Raw genomic sequence first — 26297 nt, 5'->3', positions numbered from 1 at the left:
CTTTCCAGTGGCATATAACATAGTGACAGTGCCCCTGAGACACTGGGTGCAGTTGACCATGATCACCCCCCTTTCTGTGGCCTTCCGCAACTCATTCAGCAGGTCAGTCCGGTTGTCAGGTGCATTACCACTACCGTATGTCTCCAGAACGATGCCTTCCATGGGCGGCTGCAGAAAGGACTTCACCTGCACACGTACACACAAACATCGTGGGTGAGAGACCATTTCAATCCACCCCCCCACCCGCCTGGTCCCCATTCCGTCCAGCCTGACTCTCAATCTCAGGTCTTTACCACACCAGCCCTGGCATCTGGAGGGGGGACGGCTTAAACGGCCAGGGGGGAACCATTAACTTCAAGGTGTTCAAAACCCAGGCCTTGGATGAAAGTTACGGCCGGGGGAAATTATAGCAAGAGCTTTCATTTTTCAAATCCAGCTGCTAGCTGGCCAAAAATGTGTGTGATACAGATTCCTAAATAGCCTGCATGATGGCAGACACCTTAAAAAGCAGGGGACAGACTGACGCATAATCAAAGAAGCAGGTGATAAAAACAGATAGTATCACAGGCGATAAAAACAAAGCATCATGGCCAGCATCGGCAGTGGGTCCAGACTGACACAGTAAAGCCCTCCTCCCTTCAGCCTGTAACCAGGGGAGGCGTGTCTAAGTCTTAAAGGGTCTGTGCCAAGGCCCTTGTCTTTAGTGGGTAATTGGACATGCTCCATAACCCTGTCTCATTTTTTACTAGGCTAAGCGCTGCTAGGAACCCCAGAGCACCTCCGGCTGTCTGCAGACCCCTTGGAACGCCCCACCATGTCGGCTCATCAGAAAACACAGTTGGGCCTCAAATGCATGAGAGGATTCCCCACAACAGAGCTATAATGAAGGTGTTCACATTAACAATGGCTAGGTGCTGAAGAGGTATTTCTACAAGTATTTCCTCCTCTTTTGTACTATATTACACAAGAGGTATGAGGACAGTGATTTCATGTTGTGGTTGAATAGGCAGACCATTATCGGTCTCCTTACCCATCCTGACCCCTGGAAGACTTACCGTCTCTACAGTTATGCCTGGGAAGAGCCGCAGCAGACCCACGTTACGGTTGATCTGAGTGCTCACTCTGAACCGCGCGGTTGTGTTTGCTCTCCACACCATGTCCCAGTTAACTGCAGGAGAAAGCATGAGAGTTCAGTGAAAACAGCCATCCATCCATTTTCAGGTTAAAAGATGACATAGTGTATATATGAGCATTTAACAGGACAGGCCGAGTATTACAGCCCTTGATTACTTTTAATATCCACTTCAGCATTAGCAAGAGGAGCCAGGTTAGGAGAGTCGAAGGCGTTGAAACTATCAGCATCCACCTTGGTCACACGATTTCCCCGGTACAGCTTGTGATGGAAATACAGACACACCTACAGACACAGAAAATTACTGACTCCTAACACATACTTGAATGTTTTCAATGTTCACTTCAAAAGCCCTGATAACAACATGATAATCAGATGGGCCAGCGTTTCCATTGATTTAAACAGTGTGGAAAAAGGTACTTTTCTAATATATATTTACTTCAGCAATTTCATAAGTCCTTCAGAGTTCCACGATATTCGGTCAAGCTAACACACAATGACTGAAAACAGCTAACTGTGTTCCTACATTTTTTTTACAGGACTGAGGAGATTGGAGCTTTACATTTAATCTCTAAATTTCTATAATTGATATAATTTCACACGGACATAATGGGTTGTTCTGCAGTACATTGTGCTAACCGATCTGGCATTTCCAATCGATCTTTGAATTTTTTTCCGGTAAGTTAAATTTATAAGCTATTTAATTAGTAAATAAATGTAATGGGCTAGCTAACGTTAGCTAAAAGACAACAAGCCTCGTTAATAGCCATGTCAATAGCTAGCAGGGGATTGTTAGCTAGAAGTTACCAATTCTTTTTGTATTAGGCCTATTCTAAATTAAGGTTAAACATGATGTAAGTTAGGCTATAACATATCGTCTAGGTTTAACAAGCAAAGGTTGTACTGTACTTGGACTTGCGATTGATTACGGTATGCGCATTCTGCGAGGGAGAGTGAGGGCGGGGCACAGGGGAGGGGCCGTTGATTTCGCGGCTTTACGGCTTTACTTCCTGCTCGCTACTGCGCATAACTACTGCGAAGAACTGGTCCCAAGATCGCTATCTGCGCAGACGCAAGTCCAAGATGTCCGCGCCGTATCGGGACACTGGTGGCTTCATTTTTCACCAATGGAAAAGAGCGAAAGGGCGTCGTCCATTTTATATACAGTCTATGATCCAGGCACATAAATAATTGGAATGTTGGCAGAACAAGGCTCCTAGTCCCCATGTGTGTGTGAAGACTAGGCCTGGGGCCCGGCAGAAACCACTAGAAGAAGTCTCCCTTTTGGGGGAATGTCTTTATAGCTGCAGGAGGCTCCTGTTCCTTGTATTGTACAGGTAAGCATTCCTTATTGGGAGAGCGGAGATAGCAAGCCCACCTATAGTAACATGCCCCAGCTGTCGTGTGTGAGCGTTCAACAAGTTGTCTGGGCAACCGACATTCTATGATCACCTAGGTTGTCTGGGCAACCGACATTCTATGATAACCTAGGTCTCCTGAATCTATGTCTGCTTGCATTTCTTAGGTTGCATCATGGTGGCAACTATTCCTTGCATGCGCATTCAGGGACTGCTGGCGTCATCTGTACAGTTGGCAAGGAATAGAAGTTTGAACCTGGGCAATGTAAAGCAGAACAACTCTCATGACATTTACTCTGTAGCAGCCTCTGTACTTTTCCTCTGTGTCTGTCATGACACGTGTACCAGTACATACGATTAAAACGTGACATAATGAACTGTTATGCTAATGACTCAAGAGTTTTTACTTGATAAATTGTGAACATTTATCCATCTTCGGCCATTTGTCACAACAGGTGCGACTTCAATATCTCCATGGCAACAGTGTCTGCTTTTGGTCTCTCTCCGGCAGACTGAACTACATTCTCCAAAGAGGTAAGAGAAGCCTTTTGAAATTTCGCAATAGTCCATATCAATCTGTTTGGAGAGTTGGATTGTTTGCACCAGAGTTTGGAGTGACGAAGAGCAATTAAATTATGAAATAGCCATTGATAAAAAAATAAACTCTTGCAAACCAATAACCACCACATTTGTCTCACATTTATATCTACAATTAATCATTATTTCCATCAATTTTGATTGCAGCGCATTGTGTAGAAATAAAATCAGAAAGGCCCCAATGTGTTATGTGACTGAAAGAAAAAATAATGCCCTCAACAAACTCTGAAGTTAAATCTGTCAGTTTCATGTCATTGCTGTTAAGTGCATGTATTGCAACACTCATGCTTTACTGATCATTCTCGTTAGACAAGTGGTTTAAAGAGGGCTTTTGTTTGCCAACTTTCCTCTCCACATCATTCAGGTAGAACATACTCTACTAGCACAGTGGATATTAATCATGTTGAAAATTACATGAAGTTATATTGTAGAGCCACAACATGGCTAAAAAGCTAGACACACTTAAAGGATATGTAAAATAGTACAAAACACTACAAAACACAGAATTCCCCAGTGTATCCATTGGCGTTATGTTGACTGTCAGTATTGTGAACATTTTGTAGAGTTGGCAAAAGGTATTCAATTCAAGTTGTAGATATATGTGCACACAAAGTTGGAATTAAAGTGGTTTGGATTTGTCCCATACAAAACAAAAAATCTGGGAATAATGGAATTCACTGAATCAGCACTTTCTGGTTCAACATAAATGCACATTCTAAAACACGTACAGGTGATCGCAGGCAAATGTGAGCGCTCAACCATTTGTGAACCAACTCCCTCCCCTATTCACCTCAGGAATAACAAACTGGCCTGCGATCAGCAGCGCCCCCAACAGGTTGTCTCTCCCATCGTTCCTCATCTCATAGATCGGCACCTGCAAAGAGACCAACACATTAGTCTGCTGTGACCTCCTCTTCATGAAGCAGTTCAGGGTGGCAGATGTACCTGAGAGCCGGTGAGTATGATTGGCTTGCCCAGGTGCTCACACATGAAGGACAGAGCAGACGCTGTGTAGGCCATGGTGTCTGTGCCGTGGAGGATGACAAAACCATCATACTTCTCGTAATATTTCTGGAACAACCAAAACAGAAAGAGAACAGGATCACACTTGAATCCCTTGGTTGTGTCACTTAAACCCTTTTGTTTAAGAGTCAAAATGCATAGGCTACAAATGGCAAAAACTTTGTTTATTACACAGCACCACACATAGTAAATCTAGGTAAAGCTTTTTCTTCAGTAAATGATTTGAGGTTGTCGTGATATGGCATGTGATTATCTACACAGTCCAAGTCAGGGTTATGGTTCATGTAAAACAAGTACCTCAATATCTTTGCCAATTGAAGCCCAGTCATCTGTGGTCATATTGCTGGAGTCCAGCAACGGGGAATATTCTAAAATGGTGTACACAATCCTCTTATTCTGCTTAGACAGCCTGGAAAAAGACAAGTTCACCATGAGACACAATCATCCAATAATAAATCTACAGAAAACACACACAGACAAAAATCAGTGCATCAAATACAGGCCAGGCTGTTTACATAGACTGATAAACAGCCAAGGTTAAGCAAACAAAGTGAGTGCATAAAAAATTAAAAATAAATAAAAAAGGAAATTACTTTAGGGGTGTAGAGAGGCGCCTTTGTTTTCTTTTTTTGTTGTTTACTTTAAGACTTTAAGACTCCATTTACATGAGGGAGTAAAAGGCTGGGGATGAAGAAAGGAAACGCTAAACAAACCTAGCCTACTTTATGAAGCAAAACAAATTCGGTCAGGCCTTCTGTTTCAGCAGCAGGGTGCCCAAACCAGTTCCAAGCACAGGGGGAGAGTTATTATGCACATATGATGAGGGAGGGGGCATGGATTACCTCATTTTAGAGGGGAAGGAGGAGACGTCCGGGCAATGAATAACAGTTTCTTCTGTATGGAGTTAGTAGTCTGATGGGTGGTTGACTATCTAGATCTCCATGTAACTATAAAACAGGGGGTGGGTTTCTGTCTTAGCGGGACCCCGTGTTCTAATTAGACAGGGGCAGCTCCTCTTGGCCTCCATGAATATTAATATGCCCTCTACACAGAGTTAGTGTTGTCATCATGTGTTCCCCTGCTAACAACAGTTTGCCACTGCTAAGCAGCTGTGAGATGATTTCCCCGTAAATCTCCCTTTTTAAGGCACGGGACAAGACTGCGGGGGGCGGGGTTGGAGGCTGAATAGAACAGCAGGGGGAATAGCATGCACACCCCGAAGCCTGAACCACCCTAATTAGCAATCTTAAACATATGTTTTTAAAATCTTAAAGTGACAGTGCCACTGGAAACAATATTCAAATGACCAATATTTTTATCTCCCAGTATAGCCATCAGTGTGGCCAGGACAGGGGTGTCTACATGCCCAAAGCAGGACACTGCCCCATGGCCCAGACTGCTGAAGAGGAGGAACGCACCGGTGAAAGGAGACTACTGCTTTTCACTCGCAAGTCTTACCAAATCAATAAACCAACATAGTAATCCACACAAGCAGTGTTAGTCCACGCCACATACGCACTGTGTAACCAAAACCATTCAGGCATTAGTGATATTTATTAGCAATGTTTGAATACAGCTAGATGGTCATAACACCGACTGGGACATAATGAGGGTATAAATTAAAAGGATCCTTACATAAGCAAGGAGAAAAGAGGAGGATGGAATAAACTAATGAATTAACATGAGTCTGGTAACGTGGACGGTGACGGCAAGGTGATGTTTTCTAAAACCCCTGGGAGACTGTTGGAGCGATGAGAGCGTGGAGGGCAGGAGAGAGACGACATATGGCAGTCCTCAAATCAAATGCTACCTTAAACCCACCTCCGGTTACACAGACGGCTTTGAAAGTAGGCTTGTGATCTGTCCCCCTGTAACACAGCTCCAACCTACCACTCCAGTCTCTCTCTCTCCAGCAGTGGCCCAGAGCCGCTCTGAGGTGGAGGGGCTGAGCCCTGCCGGTGTGTCTGTATGGAGATTAGCATGCATGCAGGGGCGCCCTCACGGCCCCGACACCGCATGGAGAGGCCCCCGGGGCACCTTGGCCGGAGCTTAGGCCCCATCTGGAGGGGCGATAACAGGACCCGACCTACTAGGACCACATTCAGGCCGCTCCTGTACACGTGCACACAGAGAACCAGACTACAGGCATCAAACATGCCACACATAGATTTGGCGTCGCTCTCTGCTAGCATGACACCAGCAACCCCACCGAGGTCTATGGTCTCCCTGATCGCAGCAATAGCCCTGAGGTTGCTGCCGTGACATTACAAGAACGTGATGGTGCTCTCAAGCAAAAGCTGAGCAAGATATCTGACAAGAAGGAATAAGGGCAGAATGTCAGGCACAACAGAGACGCTGCCGCACGACTCCCTGACAGATCCAGAGACACACGAGGGAAACAAACGGTTCCTGCCAGGCATGTTTTGACAGCAGGCGGGACAGAGCGGAATCAAAACGCAGGCACAAGAATGCTACCAGTACTACAGGACCCTTTTGACAGTTCATCAGCGTGGTGTGTCGGCATCCTGCCAAAACAACACAGACAGTGTTAGAGTGACATGTTCCCAGCAGGTTTGGGAGAGATGAAGATCAAGCACTTTCCTGTTACAAGAAAATTTCACGGGAAGCTAACATTCTCCAGCCAACAGCGTAAATTCAGCTGCTATCTTAGTCTAACTGAGGCGCAATTATCACCAGCCTACCAGAACACTTAGGACAACTGTGTTTGGACAAGACTACAAACATGTGCATCCGAGTAATGTATTAAATAATTCAGTTATTACATATATTTATATTAAATTGTTATAATTTAGGCTACTTCAAGTGGTCCATCGCGTGCACATTCAAATAGCCATGACCATTGGTCAGTTGTCCAGAGTTGAATTACACTCACAACAAAAAAAGCTGCCAAAATGACCACTGCAGGCTATTTACCATGACTGACTTGCAGTTGCTTGACCTGCTCCAAGGAGTTGCTAGACTTAAGAGGCAAAGCAGCCCTGTCCCACATCCACCCCACCAACTCTAGGCAGTGCTGTGCCAATTTGCACTGTCCTCTGATAGACCCCCAGGGTATGGCGCAGCTACACAACAAGGCCGTGACAAATAGGAGTCTTAAAGGAGTCTCATGGAGAATACAGGAGAGAAACACGGTCAACGTAGCACACCAGGATGTGAAACTTCAAGTAGCGTCACAGTCCACAGATGGAGCCACATGTTAGCAGTTTAAAACCTCACTAGAAAACAGGAAGAGGATTTAACAGTGTAGAGGCACCTCATTAGAAACAGGAAGAGGACCGAGCAGTGTATAGTTAGAGGTCAAATAGCAGTCTTCGTCGTGGTAATGACTGTACATTGTATGATGATTTTACAGGAACTTAAATTGTCAACATGTAGCTCACCCATTTACTAATAACAGAATAGAAAATAAAAAGGATAAACAGAAATAAAAGGCTCCAGAAGAGTGGTGGAATAGTTGGGGGAGGAGGAAAGAGGTGAAGTATATGCGGCAACTCACGGCAGGACCAAGGTGTTCTCCGGCGGACCGCTCTCGCTGTAGTAGTCGTACATACAGGTCTGCTGAGCATACTGCTCATCATGGAGGGTGGGGAGCTTTCGCAGGGTCTTCACAAACGCATTGGCCTCTGGAGACAGCACTGTGACACAGACAGAGACACAGATGGGTACACTGCACTTGCATTAGAATATGGAGTAAGAGAACTAATCACTCAGGGCCATCTCATATGACAGAGTGGCGTTATCTCGAGAAGCAAGCCAGCTTGGCCGTAACAAGCAAACCTTATGTCCCTGTATTCACACCTTACCAAAACACCTGTTAACCGTTAACATTCCAATGATTGCCTAATATGCAAATAAACATAGAATTGACATTTTTCGATCCTTCAGTGTAAGCTCAACCACAGCATAAACTGACCCGAATTCGGTTTATTTTCAAGTGGGAAATGTGTGAGTTCCGCCCTCTAGCATCTAGAAGGGGAATAGCTCAAACAGCATATTTACAACAGTGCAGTCCCTATATTTGGACAGTGACACAATGTTTGTTGTTTTTTTACTCTGTACACTACTATATTGCTGAATTATGAACAGCATATTGACCAGTGGGTTGTTTTTTTGCTTTTTAACACTCAAAATCAAACCAATGTCATCTTACAATAATTGATTTTGAGTTTTGTAAGTATTTGTAAATATTTAAACAATGCTCCCGGGGGCTACGGAATATTTGTGTAACCATTTATAACCTTTGATCAAATCAGAGAAAGATGGGCATCAAGAGAACAAAACCCTGGATTTGGATAGATGATAAAATAATAAAAAGATAAGTTTCAATGCTGTATCACAGCAGCAAAAGACCTGTATAATTTGTGGTGTTGTTTAAACAACCTTTATTAGGGCTTGTGGATGAAAGCTTTTGACTCAGATGCTTTTCACCTCTGGAATTAATGTGAGTAACAGTTGGGGTGAACAGTGCATTGTCATTTGATCAAATGTGGCTGAATTTGAATGATTATAATACCCGTACAAAAGCATTCAAGACCTTTGGTTGTTTTGTAACCTCAGTAAATATTGTGTTATGAAGTTGAGTCCCGCCAGCCCCGTTAGTTACTCATTAGTTCAATGTAAGGGCAGTAGAGTCCTGTGTGTGTGTGTGTGTGTGTGTGTGTGTGTGTGTGTCTTGCATGTCTAAGGGTACATGGTCCGCACATTTTGATGAAAATTTCTACTGAGGTGAAATGCTCCTGGTACTTTTTCCACTGAGAATATTTCATCACTCTAACTTGTTTCTAAATGGAGACATTTAGTGTATTACAGCTGCCCAGTGTTACAATTGCCTCCAATCTGCCCTATATATGACCAGTTAATATCAGTAAATATTCAGTAGGAAAGCAAATTAATCTATTTTACCATGCGCATAAACAGAACCGTGCTTCATAAATTTTGGAGGGACAATCCAGTTCTTGGTAATGTCTCTGTCGTGCCATATTTTCTCCACTTGATGATGACGGTCTTCACTCTGTTCCATGATATATCTAATGCTTTGGAAATTCTTTGGTACCCTTCTCCTGACTGATAACTTTCAACAATGAGATTCCGCTGATGCTTTGGAAGCTCTCTGCAGACCATGGCTTTTTTTTCAGGTGCAACTAAGAAAATGTCAGGAAAATCCTACAAGAACAGCTGAAATTTATTTTTGATTAATCAGAGTCACTTTAAAGGATGGCAGGTGTACTGACTTCTATTTAACATGAGTTTCAATGTGATTGGTTCATTCTGAACACAGCCACATCCCCAGTTATAAGAGGGTGTGAACACTTATGCAACCAGGTTATTGTAAGGTTTTAATTTTTCACATTGAATTGTTCACATTATAGGTCACATTAAAAGTGGAACATGTTCTGACATGATTTCCCTTTGTCTCATTCTTTTACATCACAAAAACCTAGCATTTTCACAGGGGTGTGTAGACCTTTATATCCACTGTAGGTTGTTCAGTGTGATAAAAAATGTTTTATGGCAACTGCGCCAAATTCACGTAAAAACAAACAGGCCTAACTAAGTTACATTTACGTTATTAGACAACAACCAAAACAGCGTTAGAGTCAGTGAAAAAACGATTTACCGTTATCATGGTACGTCATCCCGATAGTTCCGCCGGTGTTAATTACAAAGACCCGCACTTCTTGAATCTCAACATTCTTGCTGCTCAACAACCTCCTTCGGCGGCCCGGCTGGCCCACACTGATCCGATGAAAAGAAGTCTCGGGCAGATCAGGTTGGCTTAACTTTGAATGGGACAAAGCTCTAGCGAGGGAGGTCATATCTGAAATTGTAGAAGAACCCAAGGTAGGTATGGACCTTTCAGATTCCGCACTAACCCTAGTCATGTGTGTGTGTTCCATGTCTAAGTTTACTTGGTACACATAAAAATAGTCAAACCTATGGGATAAACGAATAGTGGAGTAATGCAGAGCCACTTCCAAGTCTTGTTAGGTTTTATAAGTTACCAATTTACATAATGGGGAGGACTTAAGTGAGTTGCAACATTAATGCGAAAGTAACATGACCATGATTTCCGGCCGTGATCTCTCACTTCCAATGTACATGTCACATGGAGCGCCACCAAAGGTCTATTTATCAAGCTGATATGAAGCTTCCATATATATATATAACCAGTTAATATCTGTAAATATTCAGTAGGAAAGCAAATTAAGCCTTGAATAAAATAATCTATTTTACCATGCGCATAAATAGAACCGTGCTTTTAACTCCACGTGCTGATTACATTTCTGTTTCGAGCCTATATTCGATATTCGACATTCGATCAGAATGAGGCAGTCCGGTTGTAAAACTAATGTAATCACTTAAACAGGGGCAGAACACTTATAAACGAGCAACCGAGACATAAGAACTCCCTGAGGTGAAATGCTCCTGGTACTTTTCCACGGGCAGAGAGAGAATCCTACTGAGCATATGCAGAGCATATTTCATCACTCATATTTCATATTTACAGATATTAACTGGTTATATATATCTATGGAAGCTTCATATCAACTTGATTAATAGAACTTCGGTGGCGCTCCATGTGACTTGTACATTGGGAGTGAGAGATCACGGCCGCAAAGGCGTGACCTTGTTAATTCCACATTAATGTTGCAACTCACTTAGTCTCCCCATTACAAGAAATAGTGAGACATAATCCCTATGAAACCAACAACCAAATTTGAAAGCGACTCTGTGTTTCTCCAACATTTATCCCATAACAGTAAATCTTTTTTTCAGACTTTAACGCTTTTTAGATTTTACAATACTTTCAATGGAGGGATATTACGCGGATAAGGCTAAGGGACCGTCTTAAAAGGGCATTCGGCAGATATTGTTTAACAGTTTCTTTCTTGTGCCTACTTTCATTTTCTTCTACACATTTCTTACTAAAAAGGTGTTAAAATATATTTATAAAAAAAAAATAAAACACACTAAATAATTATACAGTTTAGGATACTATCCAAGAAACATATGAACTCTAAATCAATTTATGTTTAGGTCACTGACCTTCCTTATTGACGTCCCAATTCCCCCCTCATAATAGCGGTTTTTCCTTCTACTTTAATTTCTCTTCTAAACTGCATTTTTCTAATAGCTCAAAGCACACATCAGCTAGAGATGTATAGAAAGGTTTGTTATGGTCCTTTGCCTGTCCTTACCAAGGTACACCTCTCAATATCCCCATTATTTGTCTTAATTTTTGTAAAACATTTTTTACATTATTACAACGCTAACATATAGATGTGTTTTACAAAAAGTTCCTATCCAGGTGACATGTGCCTCTAAAAACAATTGTAGATCCATCTATGCAATACCTTTTTAATAGGTCATTATCCATATGAGATGGAGATCTACAAATAAGTGTGGTGTGTTCATGTACCCATCGTCTCAAAGGTACACCAATATTTGACAAGTCAATTGTCTGTATTCTATAGTAAAATGTATGTATCAATACAACTCAATTACCAAATAAAGACACCTTTTCATATAACCTTTTTAATAAATTTCCTATCAAGAAGACTTGTACCTCTGAAATCACATTAATTCCCAAGAGTACAGTCGGTGGATTTGCTATTTTCAATTTAGTTAATTTTAGTAGCTTTTGTCGTTCTCTACCGCTATTTCTAATAGCTCACTATCCATACTCACATACTCACTAGCCATAAAATTACATGCAAATGTTATTGGATCTGTAACTCATATGGATAGTGAGCTATTAAAAAAATCGAAAATTGCAAATCTAAGGGGCGTACTCTTGACAAGGAGGTTCAGTGAACAAAATGCTAATGGGTTTAGAGGTCCATTTCATTGGGATTTGAAGCTATTAAAAATTGTTAAAGTGAATTAGGTAATATAGTTGTAATAATGAATGTAATTGTCAAATGAAATACAGGTAAGGAAATTGGAAAAAATAAGAGATGTACCTTTCATAATAGGGGTATAGGAACAGACCACACTTGTTTCCAGGTCCCTAGCTCATATGGATATTGAGCTATTAAAAATGTATTGTACAGAAGAATCAACTCTTGCAAGTACTGTCTGTTTGCTACATGTGACAACAATCTCCCGTATTCTTCATATGAATGGGCTATGGGGTAGGGTGGCAAGACAGAAGCCTTTTCTTACAAGAAAAAACATCCAAGCCTGGCTGAAGTTTGCAAAAACAAAAATAAAGTCCTCCAAAAGCACGTGAGAAAATGTGTTATGGTCTGATAAAACCAAGGTTGAACTTTTTGGCCGTAATTCCAAAAGGTATGTTTGGTGCAAAAACAACACTGCACCCAAAGAACACCATGCCCACAGTTAAGCATGGTGGGGGCAACATCATGCTTTGGGGCTGTTTTTCTTCAGCTGGAACTGGGGCCTTTGTCAGGGTGGAGAGAATTATGAACAGTTCCAAATACCAGGCAATTTTGGCACAAAACCTTCAGGTGTCTGTTAGAAAGCTGAAGAAATGAAATTTTTCACATTATAGGTCACATTAATAGTGGATTGTCAAGCAAACGCCAAGGGTGTGATGTTCTTTCTGTGTAAACCCTCGTGAGTGTGAAAACAGCTGTGCCTGAAATACACAAAAGGGAAACAAGACTGCAGCTGCAGGACAGAGGGATGCGAGGACAGAAGCGCCTGACTGATGGAGTGCGCCTAGAGGCTGGGACCGGGCTCTTTACTGGACTCCCGAAAAATACTGTAAAACAACTGCAGCTCATTCAGAATGCTGCTGCTAGAATGTTGACCAGGACCAAGAGAACAGAACACACCACTCTGGTTCCTAAATCTTTGCACTGGCTTCCAGTCAGTTACAGAATAGATTTCAAAGTGGTGCTTTTAGTATATAAATCTCTGAATGGTTTAGGACCCGATTACATTTCTGATATGTTTGCAGAATTTAACCCGAGCAGGGCTCTAAGATCCATGAACACAGATCAGCTAGTAGAGCCCAGAGTCCAAACAAAACATGGAGAAGTTGCGTTTAGTACTTATGCTGTAGAAAACTGGAATAAACTACCAGCAGATCTTAGACGTGCCCCAAACATATACATTTTTAAATCCAGGTTAAAAACACTTACCCTCCCACGTGTCTATGACTGAGCACTTACACTTAACCACACTGTTTAGCCTTATAGCTTCCTATGTTTTTATCACATTTTTAATCCTTAAATGTTTTCTAATAGTATTTCTTTCTTATTGTGATGTATTCATTTGCTTTGATGTTTTAATTTGAGTATTTGTTTTTATGTTGTTGTACTTTCACATATCTTTCTTTGTAAATCAAATTAAATTGCTTGGATAGATGAATTGTGCTATATAAATAATAAATGGTGAAGGCAAGGTGAAGGCAATCAACCAGTAGGTAGAGTCAAAAACCAGAAGTGTTTCGGCCCTCCAGGACCGGATTTGAATAACGCTGACCTATGGGATAAACGGTGGAGCAACACAGAGCCGCTTTCAAATTTTGTTGTTGGTTTATTATTTCATGTAATGGGGAAGATTTAAGTGAGTTGCAACATTAATGTGGAAGTAACAAGGTCATGACTTTGCGGCCGTGATCTCGCACTCCTAATGTAAATGTCACATGGAGCGCCACCAAAGTTCTTTTAATCAAGTTGATAGGAAGTAGCTTCCATAGATATATATTACCACTTAATATCTGTAAATATTCAGTAAAAAAGCAAATTAAGCCTTGAATAAAATAAAAATCTATTTTACCATAGAGGTTTGATTTCAAATGTGAGGGGGATAAACACTGGCGTGAGCATGTTGACGCCGGGCCGGGGTGCAAACTGTCCTTACACTGACCATCTCCCATGAAAAATTGCGAAGGGGTATATATGCATGGAAAGCAGATCCTGAGGTCTGACTGTGAAACACACAATTGTGTATCTAACCACATGGAAATACAAAGAAAAAAAAAAAAAATGATACAGGTCAAGTACAGGCCTCCCACCCACTGGGGTCCCTGGTGTAGCCGCACCCACGATAGGTACGGCAGTGAGGACAGATGTTTTTGCAAATGCCCATGGTTTTAGAATGGGATGGCCAACAAGCTCATATAGTTGTGATGGTTGGGTGCCCACATACCTTTGGCCATATGATGTATGTGCACTGGTGAACACAACATATCATTGATTCTGCTATAATAACCGGAAAAATACAGGCTTCAGCCATTTAATTTAATATTACTTAGTTAACATACAGCTAAGGAAAGAATTAAGAGACTACTGCACCTTTTTCTTTCCTTTCCAAAAAAGTTTTGATTGAGGAACAGAGACGTTCAATTTGCAGTGGTGCCTTGATTTTAACCCTTCTGTTCCTCACTCAAAACCTTCCTTTGCAGCTTTTTTTTTTTAATTAATTTGTTCCAGAGCTGTATTGTCTATGATGTGTGCTCTTAGTGAAGACCTACTACAGACCTCTGTATTTGAATGTGTGTGGCTGATATGTTATCTACATTTACAGTAGCTACTTACTTGAATTTCACAATATCACCTCAACCACTCTCTTCCATGACTACACTGGTCGACTCGACATCCTTCAGGTTCTGCTAATAAATATGAACATTCAAGATATGGCCTACACATTATTACATAAAGATGTGTTTAAGTTATTCACCTTTAAAGACAACATTTCACCTCAGCTCCACGCCTGACTTTTTCTCCCTTGCTGTCTGATCCTGCTGTGACAAGGACCTTGTCACGGTCACCGTCTGATCCTGCTAAAATGCAGTACAGAATGACATGAACAGCTTGATCTACATTGACGCCTGCAGAACCTGATGGCAATGTTTGATCTATAAGACCCACATTAGGTTGAAATGTCAAATACAGCTACCTACAGTGGGGAGAACAAGTATTTGATACACAGCCGATTTTGCTCGTTTTCCTACTTACAAAGCATGTAGAAGTCTGTAATTTTTATCATAGGTACTCTTCAACTGTGAGAGACAGAATCTAAAACAGAAATCCAGAAAATCACATTGCATGATTTCTTAATAATTAATGTGCATTTTATTGCATGACATAAGTATTTGATCACCTGTAAGAATTCCAGCTCTCTCAGACCTGTTAGTTTTTCTTTAAGAAGCCCTCCTGATCTCCACTCATTAACTGTATTAACTGCACCTGTTTGAACTCGTTACCTGTATAAAAGACACCTGTCCACACACTCAATCAAACAGATGCCAACCTCTCCACAGTGGCCAAGACAAGAGAGCTGTGTAAGGACATCAGGGATAAAATTGTAGACCTGCACAAGGCTGGGATGGGCTACAGGACAATAGGCAAGCAGCTTGGTGAGAAGGCCACAACAGTTGGCGCACTTATTAGAAAATTTTAGAAGTTCAAGATGACGGTCAATCTCCCTCGGTCTGGGGCTCCATGCAAGATCTCACCTCGTGTAGCATCAATGATCATGAGGAAGGTGAGGGATCAGCCCAGAATTACAAGGCAGGAACTGGTTAATGACCTGAAGAGAGCTGGGACCACAGTCCCACACTACGCCATAATGGATTAAAATCCTGCAGCGCACGCAAGGTCCCCCTGCTCAAGCCAGTGCATGTCCAGGCCTGTCTGAAGTTTGCCAATGACCATCTGGATGATCCAGAGAAGGAATGGGAGAAGGTTATGTGGTCTGATGAGACAAAAATAGAGCTTTTTGGTCTAAACTCCACTCGCCGTGTTTGGAGGAAGGAGGAGGATGAGTACAACCCCAAGAACACCATCCCAACCATGAACCATGGAGGTGGAAACGTCATTCATTTGGGGATGCTTTTCTGCAAAGGGGACAGGACGACTACACCGTATTGAGGGGAGGATGGATGGGGCCATGTATCGCGAGATCTTGGCCAACAACCTCCTTCCCTCAGTAAGAGCATTGAAGATGGGTCGTGGCTGGGTCTTCCAGCATGACAACAACCCGAAACACACAGCCAGGGCAACTAAGGAGTGGCTCCGTAAGAAGCATCTCAAGGTCCTGGAGTGGCCTAGCCAGTCTTCAGACCTGAACCCAATAGAAAATCTTTGGAGGGAGCTGAAAGTCCGTATTGCCCAGCGACAGCCCCGAAACCTGAAGGATCTGGAGAAGGTCTGTATGGAGGAGTGGGCCAAAATCCCTGCTGCAGTGTGTGCAAACCTGGTCAAGAACTACAGGAAACGTATGATCTCTGTAATTGCAAACAAAGGTTTCTGTACCAAATATTAAGTTCTGTTTTTCTGATGTATCAAATACTTATGTCATGCAATAAAATGCTAATTCATTACTTAAAAATTAAACAATGTGATTTTCTGTATTTTTCTTTTAGATTCCATCACTCACAGTTGAAGAGTACCTATGATAAAAAAGACAGACTTCTACATGCTTTGTAAGTGGGAAAACCTGCAAAATCGGCAGTGTATCAAATACTTGTGCTTCCCACTGTATGTAGGGTACTATGTGTATTGATTATATCTTTTCATGTGACACCACTGAAGAAATGACACTTTGCTACAATGTAAAGTAGTGAGTGTACAGTTATACAAGTATACATTTGCTGTCCCCTCAAAATAACACAACATATAGAAATGTATGTCTAAACCGCTGGCAAAAAAAAAAGTGAGTACACCCCTAAGTGAAAATGTCCAAATTGGGCCCAAATTGGGCTGCCAGTGGCAAAAGCCATACAGTTCATAGAAGCTATTTGTGGTGGAGGTAAACTTAATAAGAAACGTTAGTCAGTTTAACACAATGCTCAATGGTGTCTAGTAACTGATAAAACGTGTAGTGCCAGGGAGTAGTGGTTAAAGACAGTGTCTCTCACATGGAAGACCTACTTTAGAATCTATTGAGATCAACAACATTCAATTTATTTGTGGGGCACAATAAAACTGTTTACGGTTATACAGTATTGCGACTATTTTGGGTAGATTCCACGATTCTCTCGTATTTTCACTTGATGAACAAGTTAGTTATCATCTCCGTTATTGAGTTATTGTGTCAATGTCATATTCCCGAATGAAAGAAAAAAGTATGTTGTTGTGCAATGAAATGAAATAGCTTTGGCAGTGTAAAATTCAGACTGGCTAGCAATTGTTCAATGTTTATGACTATTCCAGTAAGTTAGTAGATACTGGTAAAGCCTATTACTGGCTAATACAGTGTTAAAATGGCCAGTGGGTATGTGCCATTCAGATCATAGACGCTATTTGTGGTGGAGGTAAACTTAGTAAGAAACAGTAACTGTATCAATGTTATTCATGAATGGCCAATTAGCTATTAAAACAGCCAGTTGCACAAGAGGATTTGTTCAGGATAGAGACAAGGCAAATGTACAGTTCTGTGGTGTAACGGTTAACGACACAGCCTTTCATGTGGGCAACACTTTTATTAATATTTAGTCCACATAGTATGGGGGTGTTCTTGAGTTTTTGGGAAGAAGTTGGTAATTTTTCTGAGTTTATAAAATATATAAGTCCAAACGTAACTAGCGATCTAGTGATTGTGTCGTTTTGCGTCATTACACCCAAAAAAAGTTAGATAGGGTTATTATCTTTCATTTTATAGTGTTCTATTTCTAGGTAGAAGAACCACATTTTTTGGGGGTGCCTATATTTTTTACCTTCTATTATTTTATTATTTCATTATTTTCAACCCAATTACAGTGTGATTCGATAGTAAAGGCATGAAAGTATGAGGAAATACCATTGACACAAAACCTCAATGCTTTCAAAAAATTGTTTTGCCTTTCAAACAGATGAGTTTTATAAATAGTGACCCAGAAGTCTGTTTTTATGTGTTTTTATTGTAGCCAGAGGGGTTGTTATTACCATGATACATCATAATAGGTTGTATCTGTTACAGAAATGAATCTAGGACTCAAAATGTCCAAGTAGTGAAATCCGGCCGATATCCCCTTAGGCTACCAATATATAACGTTAGCCTAACTACACTGTAAATGGTTGCCGAAAACTGTCAGATAAGCTAAATATTTACCTGATTCAGACGTTAAGGTAATTAACCAGAGGTAATGTCGGCTAGGTTACCAAACTTCCATGAGCCAGAGGTCGCAGTTGCTAGTAGCAATGGTAGCCTCTATATTACGATAACCAGACCAGCAACTACCTCAAAGCGAAGTGCCTGCGTGTGACCCTAAAGCCAGTCTGATTCAAAAAAACACTTACCGTAGGGCCACTGCACCGTTCTAAAGAGTTTGAGCTTTTTTTTTTTATAGATGAAAGCAGCTATAAGTCACTTTCCTCTCGTTCGAAGTACCATGCCCCCACAGATAGCGCGGTAAAAGTATAGAAAACAACTGTGCAAAATTGGAAATATTACTGATACAATGCCTAGAAGCTGCTGCGTTATGTTTTGCGCGTCAAAGGGGAAAAAAATCCTAGTTTACGCTTTCTTTACTTCCCAAAAAAGAGATATGTGGCTTCAGGCCATCCCCAGAGAGGGTGAGGGGGGGGGGGGGGTCATTTTCAAAAAGGGGGGGGCATGTCCCACTCACGTTTAATGAAACCTACTGCCCCTGTTTTAACTCCACGTGCTGATTACATTTGTTTTGAGGCTACATCGCCATTCGGTCAGAATGAGGCAGCCGGGTTGTAAAACGAATGTAATCACTTCAACAGGTGTAGGACAATTCTAAACGAGCAACCGAGACATAAGAACCCCCTGTAAAACAGCATCACTAAAGGAGTTATATTAACCTAGTTCGTTGAGTTTGATAAAAAAAAATAGTATGCCAACTCCGCCCGATTCACGCAAAACCAACTGTCCTTACTGTCTAAGTTAAATTTACGTTTTTAGACAACAACTTAAACAAGGTTAAAGTCCGTGAAAAAACTATTTACCGTTATTATGGTACATCATCCCAATAGTTCCTCCGGTGTTAATTACCAAGACCCGCGCTTCTAGAGCCTCAACACTGTTGCTCGACAACCTCCTTCGTCCGCCCGGCTGGGCCATATTGCTCCGATGAACAGAGGTCTGCGATTGGAACACATCAGGCTGATCAAGTTGGCTTAACTTTGAATGGGACAAAGCTCTAGCGAGAGAGGTCATTTCTGAAACTGGAAAGGGACCCGAGGTAGGTTTGGACCTTTTAGATTCCGCCATGACTGCTAGACAGCTTGCGGCGAGTGTGCATCATTAAAACCAGGGATTTTCTTAAATATGGGGCGCCGTTTGTAAAATGTTGCACGTTCTGTAATCCTGCTCAGTTTTTGCACATTTAGTATTGCCAAATGATTAAAAAATTAATTCCAACCTCTAGAGAGCAATACATGCAATAACTTTCCAAATCAGCGTCTTGTGTGAGCATCTGCGTCTTGTGAGCAACATTAAAGAAACACTTCCGGGTCACGAAAATCTGGAATTTTTCAAAATAAAAGAGACCAACGAATTACTTAAAAACGGAGATAAATTGAGTTTATTAATTGTTTGAGAACATGTACCTCTCAAAACATTGACAACAATTCAAATATGATCATATTTAAGAGTAATTTCGATAAAAAGTGGGTGTTAGTGGGTGTTAAAACACGTTCCAAGGGTAAAATTCAGACAATGCCAATGACAGAATATGGAATACATATTGCCTCATAACTAATAAACTATTGAATATTCCACAGAGAAAGCAGTGTAGGAAATGTCCAGGAGAATGTGTAGAGTAAGACAAACCTGTCTAATCATGGGGAACAGTGTGCTACATCTAGCAACACAATATTTCCACACCCTCTTTTTCCACAATGCAACTCAATGGATATGAAATACATATTGGCCTATAAAAAAAAAACTATTCTACACGCCGCGGTGAATGTATTGTAGGAAATGTTCAGGAGACTCTATAGAATGATTATATGCAAAGAAATCAAGGGGCACTCTGTATTTGCAATTGTTGCTGGTGTTTTACTCCACCCATTCCATTGGCCACAATGCAACTCAATGGATATGAAATATATATTGGCCTATAAAAAAAAAACTATTCTACACGCCGCGGTGAATGTATTGTAGGAAATGTCAAGGAAGGTGGATAGAGTAATTATATGCAAAGAAATCAAGGGGCACTCTGTATTTGCAATTGTTGCTGGTGTTTTACTCCACCCATTCCATTGGCCACAATGCAACTCAATGGATATGAAATACATATTGGCCTATAAAAAAAAAACTATTCTACACGCCGCGGTGAATGTATTGTAGGAAATGTTCAGGAGACTCTATAGAATGATTATCTGCAAAGAAATCAAGGCACTCTGTAGGGCACTCTGTATTTGCAATTGTTGCTGGTGTTTTACTCCACCCATTCCATTGGCAAGTACTTAAGATCGTTGGCTGAATTGTTAAGTAATCACCAAGTACAGTAGTGATTATCACCACCATTAACACAAGGGATAATGGATATTAATTGAAGGCTAATCAGTCATTTGCATTTATTGGATTAGCCTCACGTTAGCTACGTGCATTGAGTGCCTTTCAGACGGTAGACACGAACACAGTCACCTTGCCAGCTAAGGTACATACAGTGCACTGCAAGCTTTTCTCATTGACTCGAATTCAAACAGCTGCAAAAGCTGGTTGATGTTACTGTAGATTGCTAGCAAACATAAGCTAACGGATACCTAAGCTGCCCCCTACGGGATTTCCGCCTATGCTGCAAACCCCACTCCTGTGTCCAGCAAGGAGCGTTGTACCTGTTTAAAGTACAAGCCGTCACCGAGGTAAAATCTGTTTTATATTCGAGATTCAACAGACATTCACATTCGTTCCTACGTTCAGGCTCCCTTCCACATTTAGGGACCAAGGTAAAAGAGTAAACAAGGTAATTGCCGAGAGTCCGTAATGATATAGTATCATTACAGACTCTCATCAACATCAATCCATATGCTAAATACTATCCCACATTTCATATTGTCAAAAATATTTTTATTTATTTATCACTAATCAATAAATCAATTGAAGCATGTTTAATTCACTATTTTCAATATATTTTTCAATGATTGTCAAAGGAACTGAAAACCTAATGCATATTATTCAAAAAATAGCTGGCTTCCTTGTTCAAGCTTTGTTTTGGTGAGCAATTAGGGATTTATTAATAATCAATAAATCAATGGAAACTCCTCTAATTCACTATTTTCAATATATTTTTCAATGATTGTCATAGGAACTGAAAACCTAATGTATATTATTCAAAAAATAGCTGGCTTACTTGTTCAAGCTTTGTTTTGGTGAGCAATTAAGGATTTATTAATAATCAATAAATCAATGGAAACTCCTCTAATTCACTATTTCTTCAATATCTTTTTCAATTATTGTCAAAGAAACGTCTAACCTGGTGTATATTATTCTAAAAATAGCTGGCCCACTTGTTCAAGCTTTGGTGACAAAGTCATTATGGATTTATTAATAATCAATAGAAACACCTTTAATTCTGTATTTATTCAATATGTTTCTCATTGATTGTCAATGGAACTTCAAACTAGGTGTATATTATTAATGAAATAGCTGGATTACTTGTTCAAGCTTTGCTTTGGTGAAAAAGTAATTATGGATTTATTAATAATCAATAAATCAATAGAAACATGTTTATCAGTATTTCTTCAAAATCTTTATCATTGATTCCTATAGGAACTTCAAACCTGGTGTATATTAAGTTACAAATAGCTGGCCTACTTGTTCAAGCTTTGTTTTGCTGAAAAAACTCTTTATTGATTTATTAATAATCAATAAATCAATGGAAACACCTATAATTCGGTATTTCTTCAATATCTTTTTCAATGATTGTCATATGAACTTCAAACCTGGTGTATATTATTAATGAAATAGCTGGCCTACTTGTTCAAGCTTTGCTTTTGTGAAAATGCTATTATGGATTTATTAATAAATAAATAATCGCCGGTGCGAAGAGGATCGGGTGGCAGTCGAAGGCAGGGGCCTAGACAACCCGATCTCTGGACACGGAAACTGGCTCTAGGGACCTGGAATGTCACCTCGCTGGCGGGGAAGGAGCCTGAGTTAGTGCGTGAGGTTGAGAGGTTCCGATTAGAGGTAGTCGGGATCACCTCTACGCACGGCTTGGGCTCTGGAACCACACTCCTTGAGAGAGGATGGACTCTTCACCACTCTGGAGTTGTCCATGGTGAGAGGCGGCGGGCTGGTGTGGGTTTGCTTATAGCTCCCCAGCTCTGCCGCCATGTGTTGGAGTTTACCCCGGTGAACGAGAGGGTCGTTTCCCTGCGCCTACGGGTCGGGGATAGGTCTCTCACTGTTGTTTGTACCTACGGGCCGAACGGCAGTGCAGAGTACCCGACCTTCTTGGAGTCTCTGGGAGGGGTGCTGGAAAGTGCTCCGACTGGGGACTCTATTGTTCTACTGGGGGACTTCAACGCCCACGTGGGCAACGACAGTGACACCTGGAGGGGCGTGATTGGGAGGAACGGCCCCCCTGATCTGAACCCGAGTGGTGTTCAGTTATTGGACTTCTGTGCTAGTCACAGTTTGTCCATAATGAACACCATGTTCAAGCATAAGGGTGTCCATCAGTGCACGTGGCACCAGGACACCCTAGGCCGCTGGTCGATGATCGACTTTGTTGTCGTCTCATCTGACCTGCGGCCGTATGTCTTGGACACTCGGGTGAAGAGAGGGGCGGAGCTGTCAACTGATCACCACCTGGTGGTGAGTTGGATCCGATGGCGGGGGAGGAAGCTGGACAGTCTCCTGTCAGAGAGATCTTTAACTTCCACCTCCGGCAGAGCTTCGACTGGATCCCAAGGGAGGTTGGAGATATTGAGTCCGAGTGGACCATGTTCTCCACCGCCATTGTCGAAGCGGCCGCTCAGAGCTGTGGCCATAAGGTCTCCGGTGCCTGTCGAGGCGGCAATCCCCGAACCCGGTGGTGGACACCGGAAGTAAGGGATGCCGTCAAGCTGAAGAAGGAGTCCTATCAGGCCTGGTTGGCTTGTGGGACTCCTGAGGCAGCTGACGGGTACCGACAGGCCAAGCGGGCTGCAGCCTCAGGAGAGGGAAACAGTGCCCTACCAACGCTGTTTACAGTAGAGGTGGGCAGCTGTTGACCTCAACTGAGGATGTCGTCGGGCCGTGGAAGGAGTACTTCGAGGATCTCCTCAATCCCGCTGACACGTCTTCCATTGAGGAAGCAGAGGATGAGGGCTCAGAGGTGGACTCGTCCATCACCCGGGCTGAAGTCACAGAGGTGGTCAAGAAACTCCTCGGTGGCAAGTCACCGGGGGTGAATGAGATCCGCCCTGAGTACCTCAAGTCTCTGGATGTTGTGGGGCTGTCTTGGTTGACACGCCTGTGCAACATCGCTTGGCGGTCGGGGACAGTGCCTCTGGGATGGCAGACCGGGGTGGTGGTCCCTCTTTTTAAGAAGGGGGACCGGAGGGTGTGTTCCAACTATAGGGGGATCACACTTCTCAGCCTCCCCGGGAAAGTCTATGCCAGGATTCTGGAGAGGAGAATACGGCCAATAGTCGAACCTCGGATTCAGGAGGAACAGTGTGGTTTTCGTCCGGGCCGTGGAACACTGGACCAGCTCTATACCCTCTACAGGGTGTTGGAGGGTTCATGGGAGTTTGCCCAACCAATCCACATGTGTTTTGTGGATTTGGAGAAGGCATTCGACTGTGTCCCTCGCGGCATCTTGTGGAGGGTGCTTGGGGAATATGGGGTCCTGGGTCCTTTGCTAAGGGCTGTCAGGTCCCTGTACAACCGAAGCAGGAGCTTGGTCCGCATTGCCGGCAGTAAGTCAGACTTGTTCCCAGTGCATGTTGGACTCCGGCAGGGCTGCCCTTTGTCACCGGTTCTGTTTGTAATTTTTATGGACAGAATTTCTAGGCGCAGCCAGGGGCCGGAGGGTGTCAGGTTTGGGGACCACACGATTTCGTCTCTGCTGTTTGCAGAAGATGTTGTCATGTTGGCCCCTTCTAACCAGGACCTTCAGCATGCACTGGGACGGTTTGCAGCCGAGTGTGAAGCGGTGGGGATGAAAATCAGTACCTCCAAATCCGAGGCCATGGTCCTCAGTCGGAAAAGGGTGGCTTGCCCACTTCAGGTTGGTGGAGAGTGCCTGCCTCAAGTGTTCACGAGTGAGGGAAGGATGGAACGGGAGATTGACAGACGGATCGGTGCAGCTTCTGCAGTAATGCAGTCGATGTATCGGTCTGTCGTGGTGAAGAAAGAGCTGAGCCGCAAGGCGAAGCTCTCGATTTACCAGTCAATCTACGTTCCTACTCTCACCTATGGTCATGAGCTTTGGGTCATGACCGAAAGGACAAGATCCCGGATACAGGCGGCCGAAATGAGCTTTCTCCGCAGGGTGGCTGGGCGATCCCTTAGAGATAGGGTGAGAAGCTCGGTCACCCGGGAGGAGCTCAGAGTAGAGCCGCTGCTCCTCCACATCGAGAGGGGTCAGCTGAGGTGGCTTGGGCATCTTTTTCGGATGCCTCCGGAACGCCTTCCTGGGAAGGTGTTCCGGTCCCGTCCCACCGGGAGAAGACCCCGGGGAAGACCTAGGACACGCTGGAGGGACTATGTCTCCCGGCTGGCCTGGGAACGCCTCGGTGTCCCCCCGGAAGAGCTAGAGGATGTGTCTGGGGAGAGGGAAGTCTGGGCATCCCTGCTTAGACTGCTGCCCCCGCAACCCGGCCCCGGATAAGCGGAAGAAGATGGATGGATGGATGGATAAATTGAAACACCTCTTATTCAGCATTTCTTCAATATATTTTTGAATGATTGTCATAGAAACTTAATTTCTTGTGTATAGTATTCTAAAAATAGCTGGCCTACTTCAATAGAAACATGTTTATTTCTGTATTTCTTCAATATATTTGTCATTGATTGAAATAGGAACATTAAACCTGGGGTATATCATTTATATTGAAGAAAAACTGAATTAAACATGACAATTTGAAATGTGATTTAGTATTTAGCATGTGGATTGATGTTGATGAGAGTCCACAATTATACTACACTCACCTAAAGGATTATTAGGAACACCATACTAATACTGTGTTTGACCCCCTTTCGCCTTCAGAACTGCCTTAATTCTACGTGGCATTGATTCAACAAGGTGCTGAAAGCATTGTTTAGAAATGTTGGCCCATATTGATAGGATAGCATCTTGCAGTTGATGGAGATTTGTGGGATGCACATCCAGGGCACGAAGCTCCCATTCCACCACATCCCAAAGATGCTCTATTGGGTTGAGATCTGGTGACTGTGAGGGCCATTTCAGTACAGTGAACTCGTTTTCATGTTCAAGAAACCAATTTGAAATGATTCGAGCTTTGTGACATGGTGCATTATCCTGGTGGAAGTAGCCATCAGAGGATGGGTACATGGTGGTCATAAAGGGATGGACATGGTCAGAAACAATGCTCAGGTAGGCCGTGGCATTTAAACGATGCCCAATTGGCACTAAGGGGCCTAAAGTGTGCCAAGAAAACATCCCCCACACCATTACACCACCACCACCAGCCTGCACAGTGGTAACAAGGCATGATGGAACCATGTTCTCATTCTGTTTACGGCAAATTCTGACTACCATCTGAATGTCTCAACAGAAATCGAGACTCATCAGACCAGGCAACATTCTTCCAGTCTTCAACTGTCCAATTTTGGTGACATTCTGTTTGGAGTTCAGGAGATTGTCTTGACCAGGACCACACCCCTAAATGCATTGAAGCAACTGCCATGTGATTGGTTGATTAGATAATTGCATTAATGAGAAATTGAACAGGTGTTCCTAATAATCCTTTAGGTGAGTGTAAAATTAGTCTATAGACATTTCGTCAATTACCTGGTTTACCTTTTTACCTCGATCCCTAAAGACGGAAGGGAGCCTGAACGGAGGAACGAATGTGAATGTCTATTGAATATCGAATATAAAACTGATTTCACCTCCGTTAAGCAGTCGCGTTTATCTCTAAACTGTTTATGCACCTGATCATCCTTTATCACCCACTCGGTTTTAAACCTTCGATCCAAGCAGCGAGGCCGACAGGAACTGAATTTAAAGTTTATGACACAAACTACGGCCCAATTTTTTTCAAATTATAATTATATTACTGTCCAAAAAATAGGTCATAAACGATTTATTGTTTAATGTTTTATTTAATAACTAGGCCACA

At 42.4% G+C, this 26297-nt stretch overlaps 1 protein-coding gene across 10 annotated transcripts in view; it reads right to left on the bottom strand.

Annotated features, from left to right (window-relative positions):
* aspg (asparaginase homolog (S. cerevisiae)) overlaps positions 1–19490 on the bottom strand; it is a 28252-nt gene extending 8762 nt beyond the window's left edge. For 2 of the 10 annotated variants that reach the window (XM_034297314.1, XM_034297315.1), the window contains exons 1-9: positions 19002–19490; positions 9749–9949; positions 7628–7766; positions 4408–4519; positions 4033–4158; positions 3878–3961; positions 1291–1417; positions 1056–1168; positions 1–186 (exon numbers count right to left, since the gene is read on the bottom strand). In XM_034297314.1, the coding sequence (XP_034153205.1) occupies positions 1–186; positions 1056–1168; positions 1291–1417; positions 3878–3961; positions 4033–4158; positions 4408–4519; positions 7628–7766; positions 9749–9949; positions 19002–19266 (1353 nt within the window). In that variant the 5' untranslated portion in view covers positions 19267–19490. Of the gene's footprint in view, positions 187–1055; positions 1169–1290; positions 1418–3877; positions 3962–4032; positions 4159–4407; positions 4520–7627; positions 7767–9748; positions 9950–14642; positions 14714–14784; positions 14888–18326; positions 18544–19001 lie in introns of those variants that run through there. The other 8 variants (XM_034297316.1, XM_034297318.1, XM_034297319.1 and 5 more) reach the window with 8 other exon arrangements.
* Between the last annotated feature and the right edge of the window lie 6807 nt (positions 19491–26297).

This window comes from Esox lucius, chromosome 15 (genome assembly GCF_011004845.1).
Source record: "Esox lucius isolate fEsoLuc1 chromosome 15, fEsoLuc1.pri, whole genome shotgun sequence".
Classification (NCBI taxonomy): domain Eukaryota; kingdom Metazoa; phylum Chordata; class Actinopteri; order Esociformes; family Esocidae; genus Esox; species Esox lucius.
Note: the sequence above shows the minus strand (reverse complement) of the source record. Positions and strands in the feature narration are given on the sequence as shown.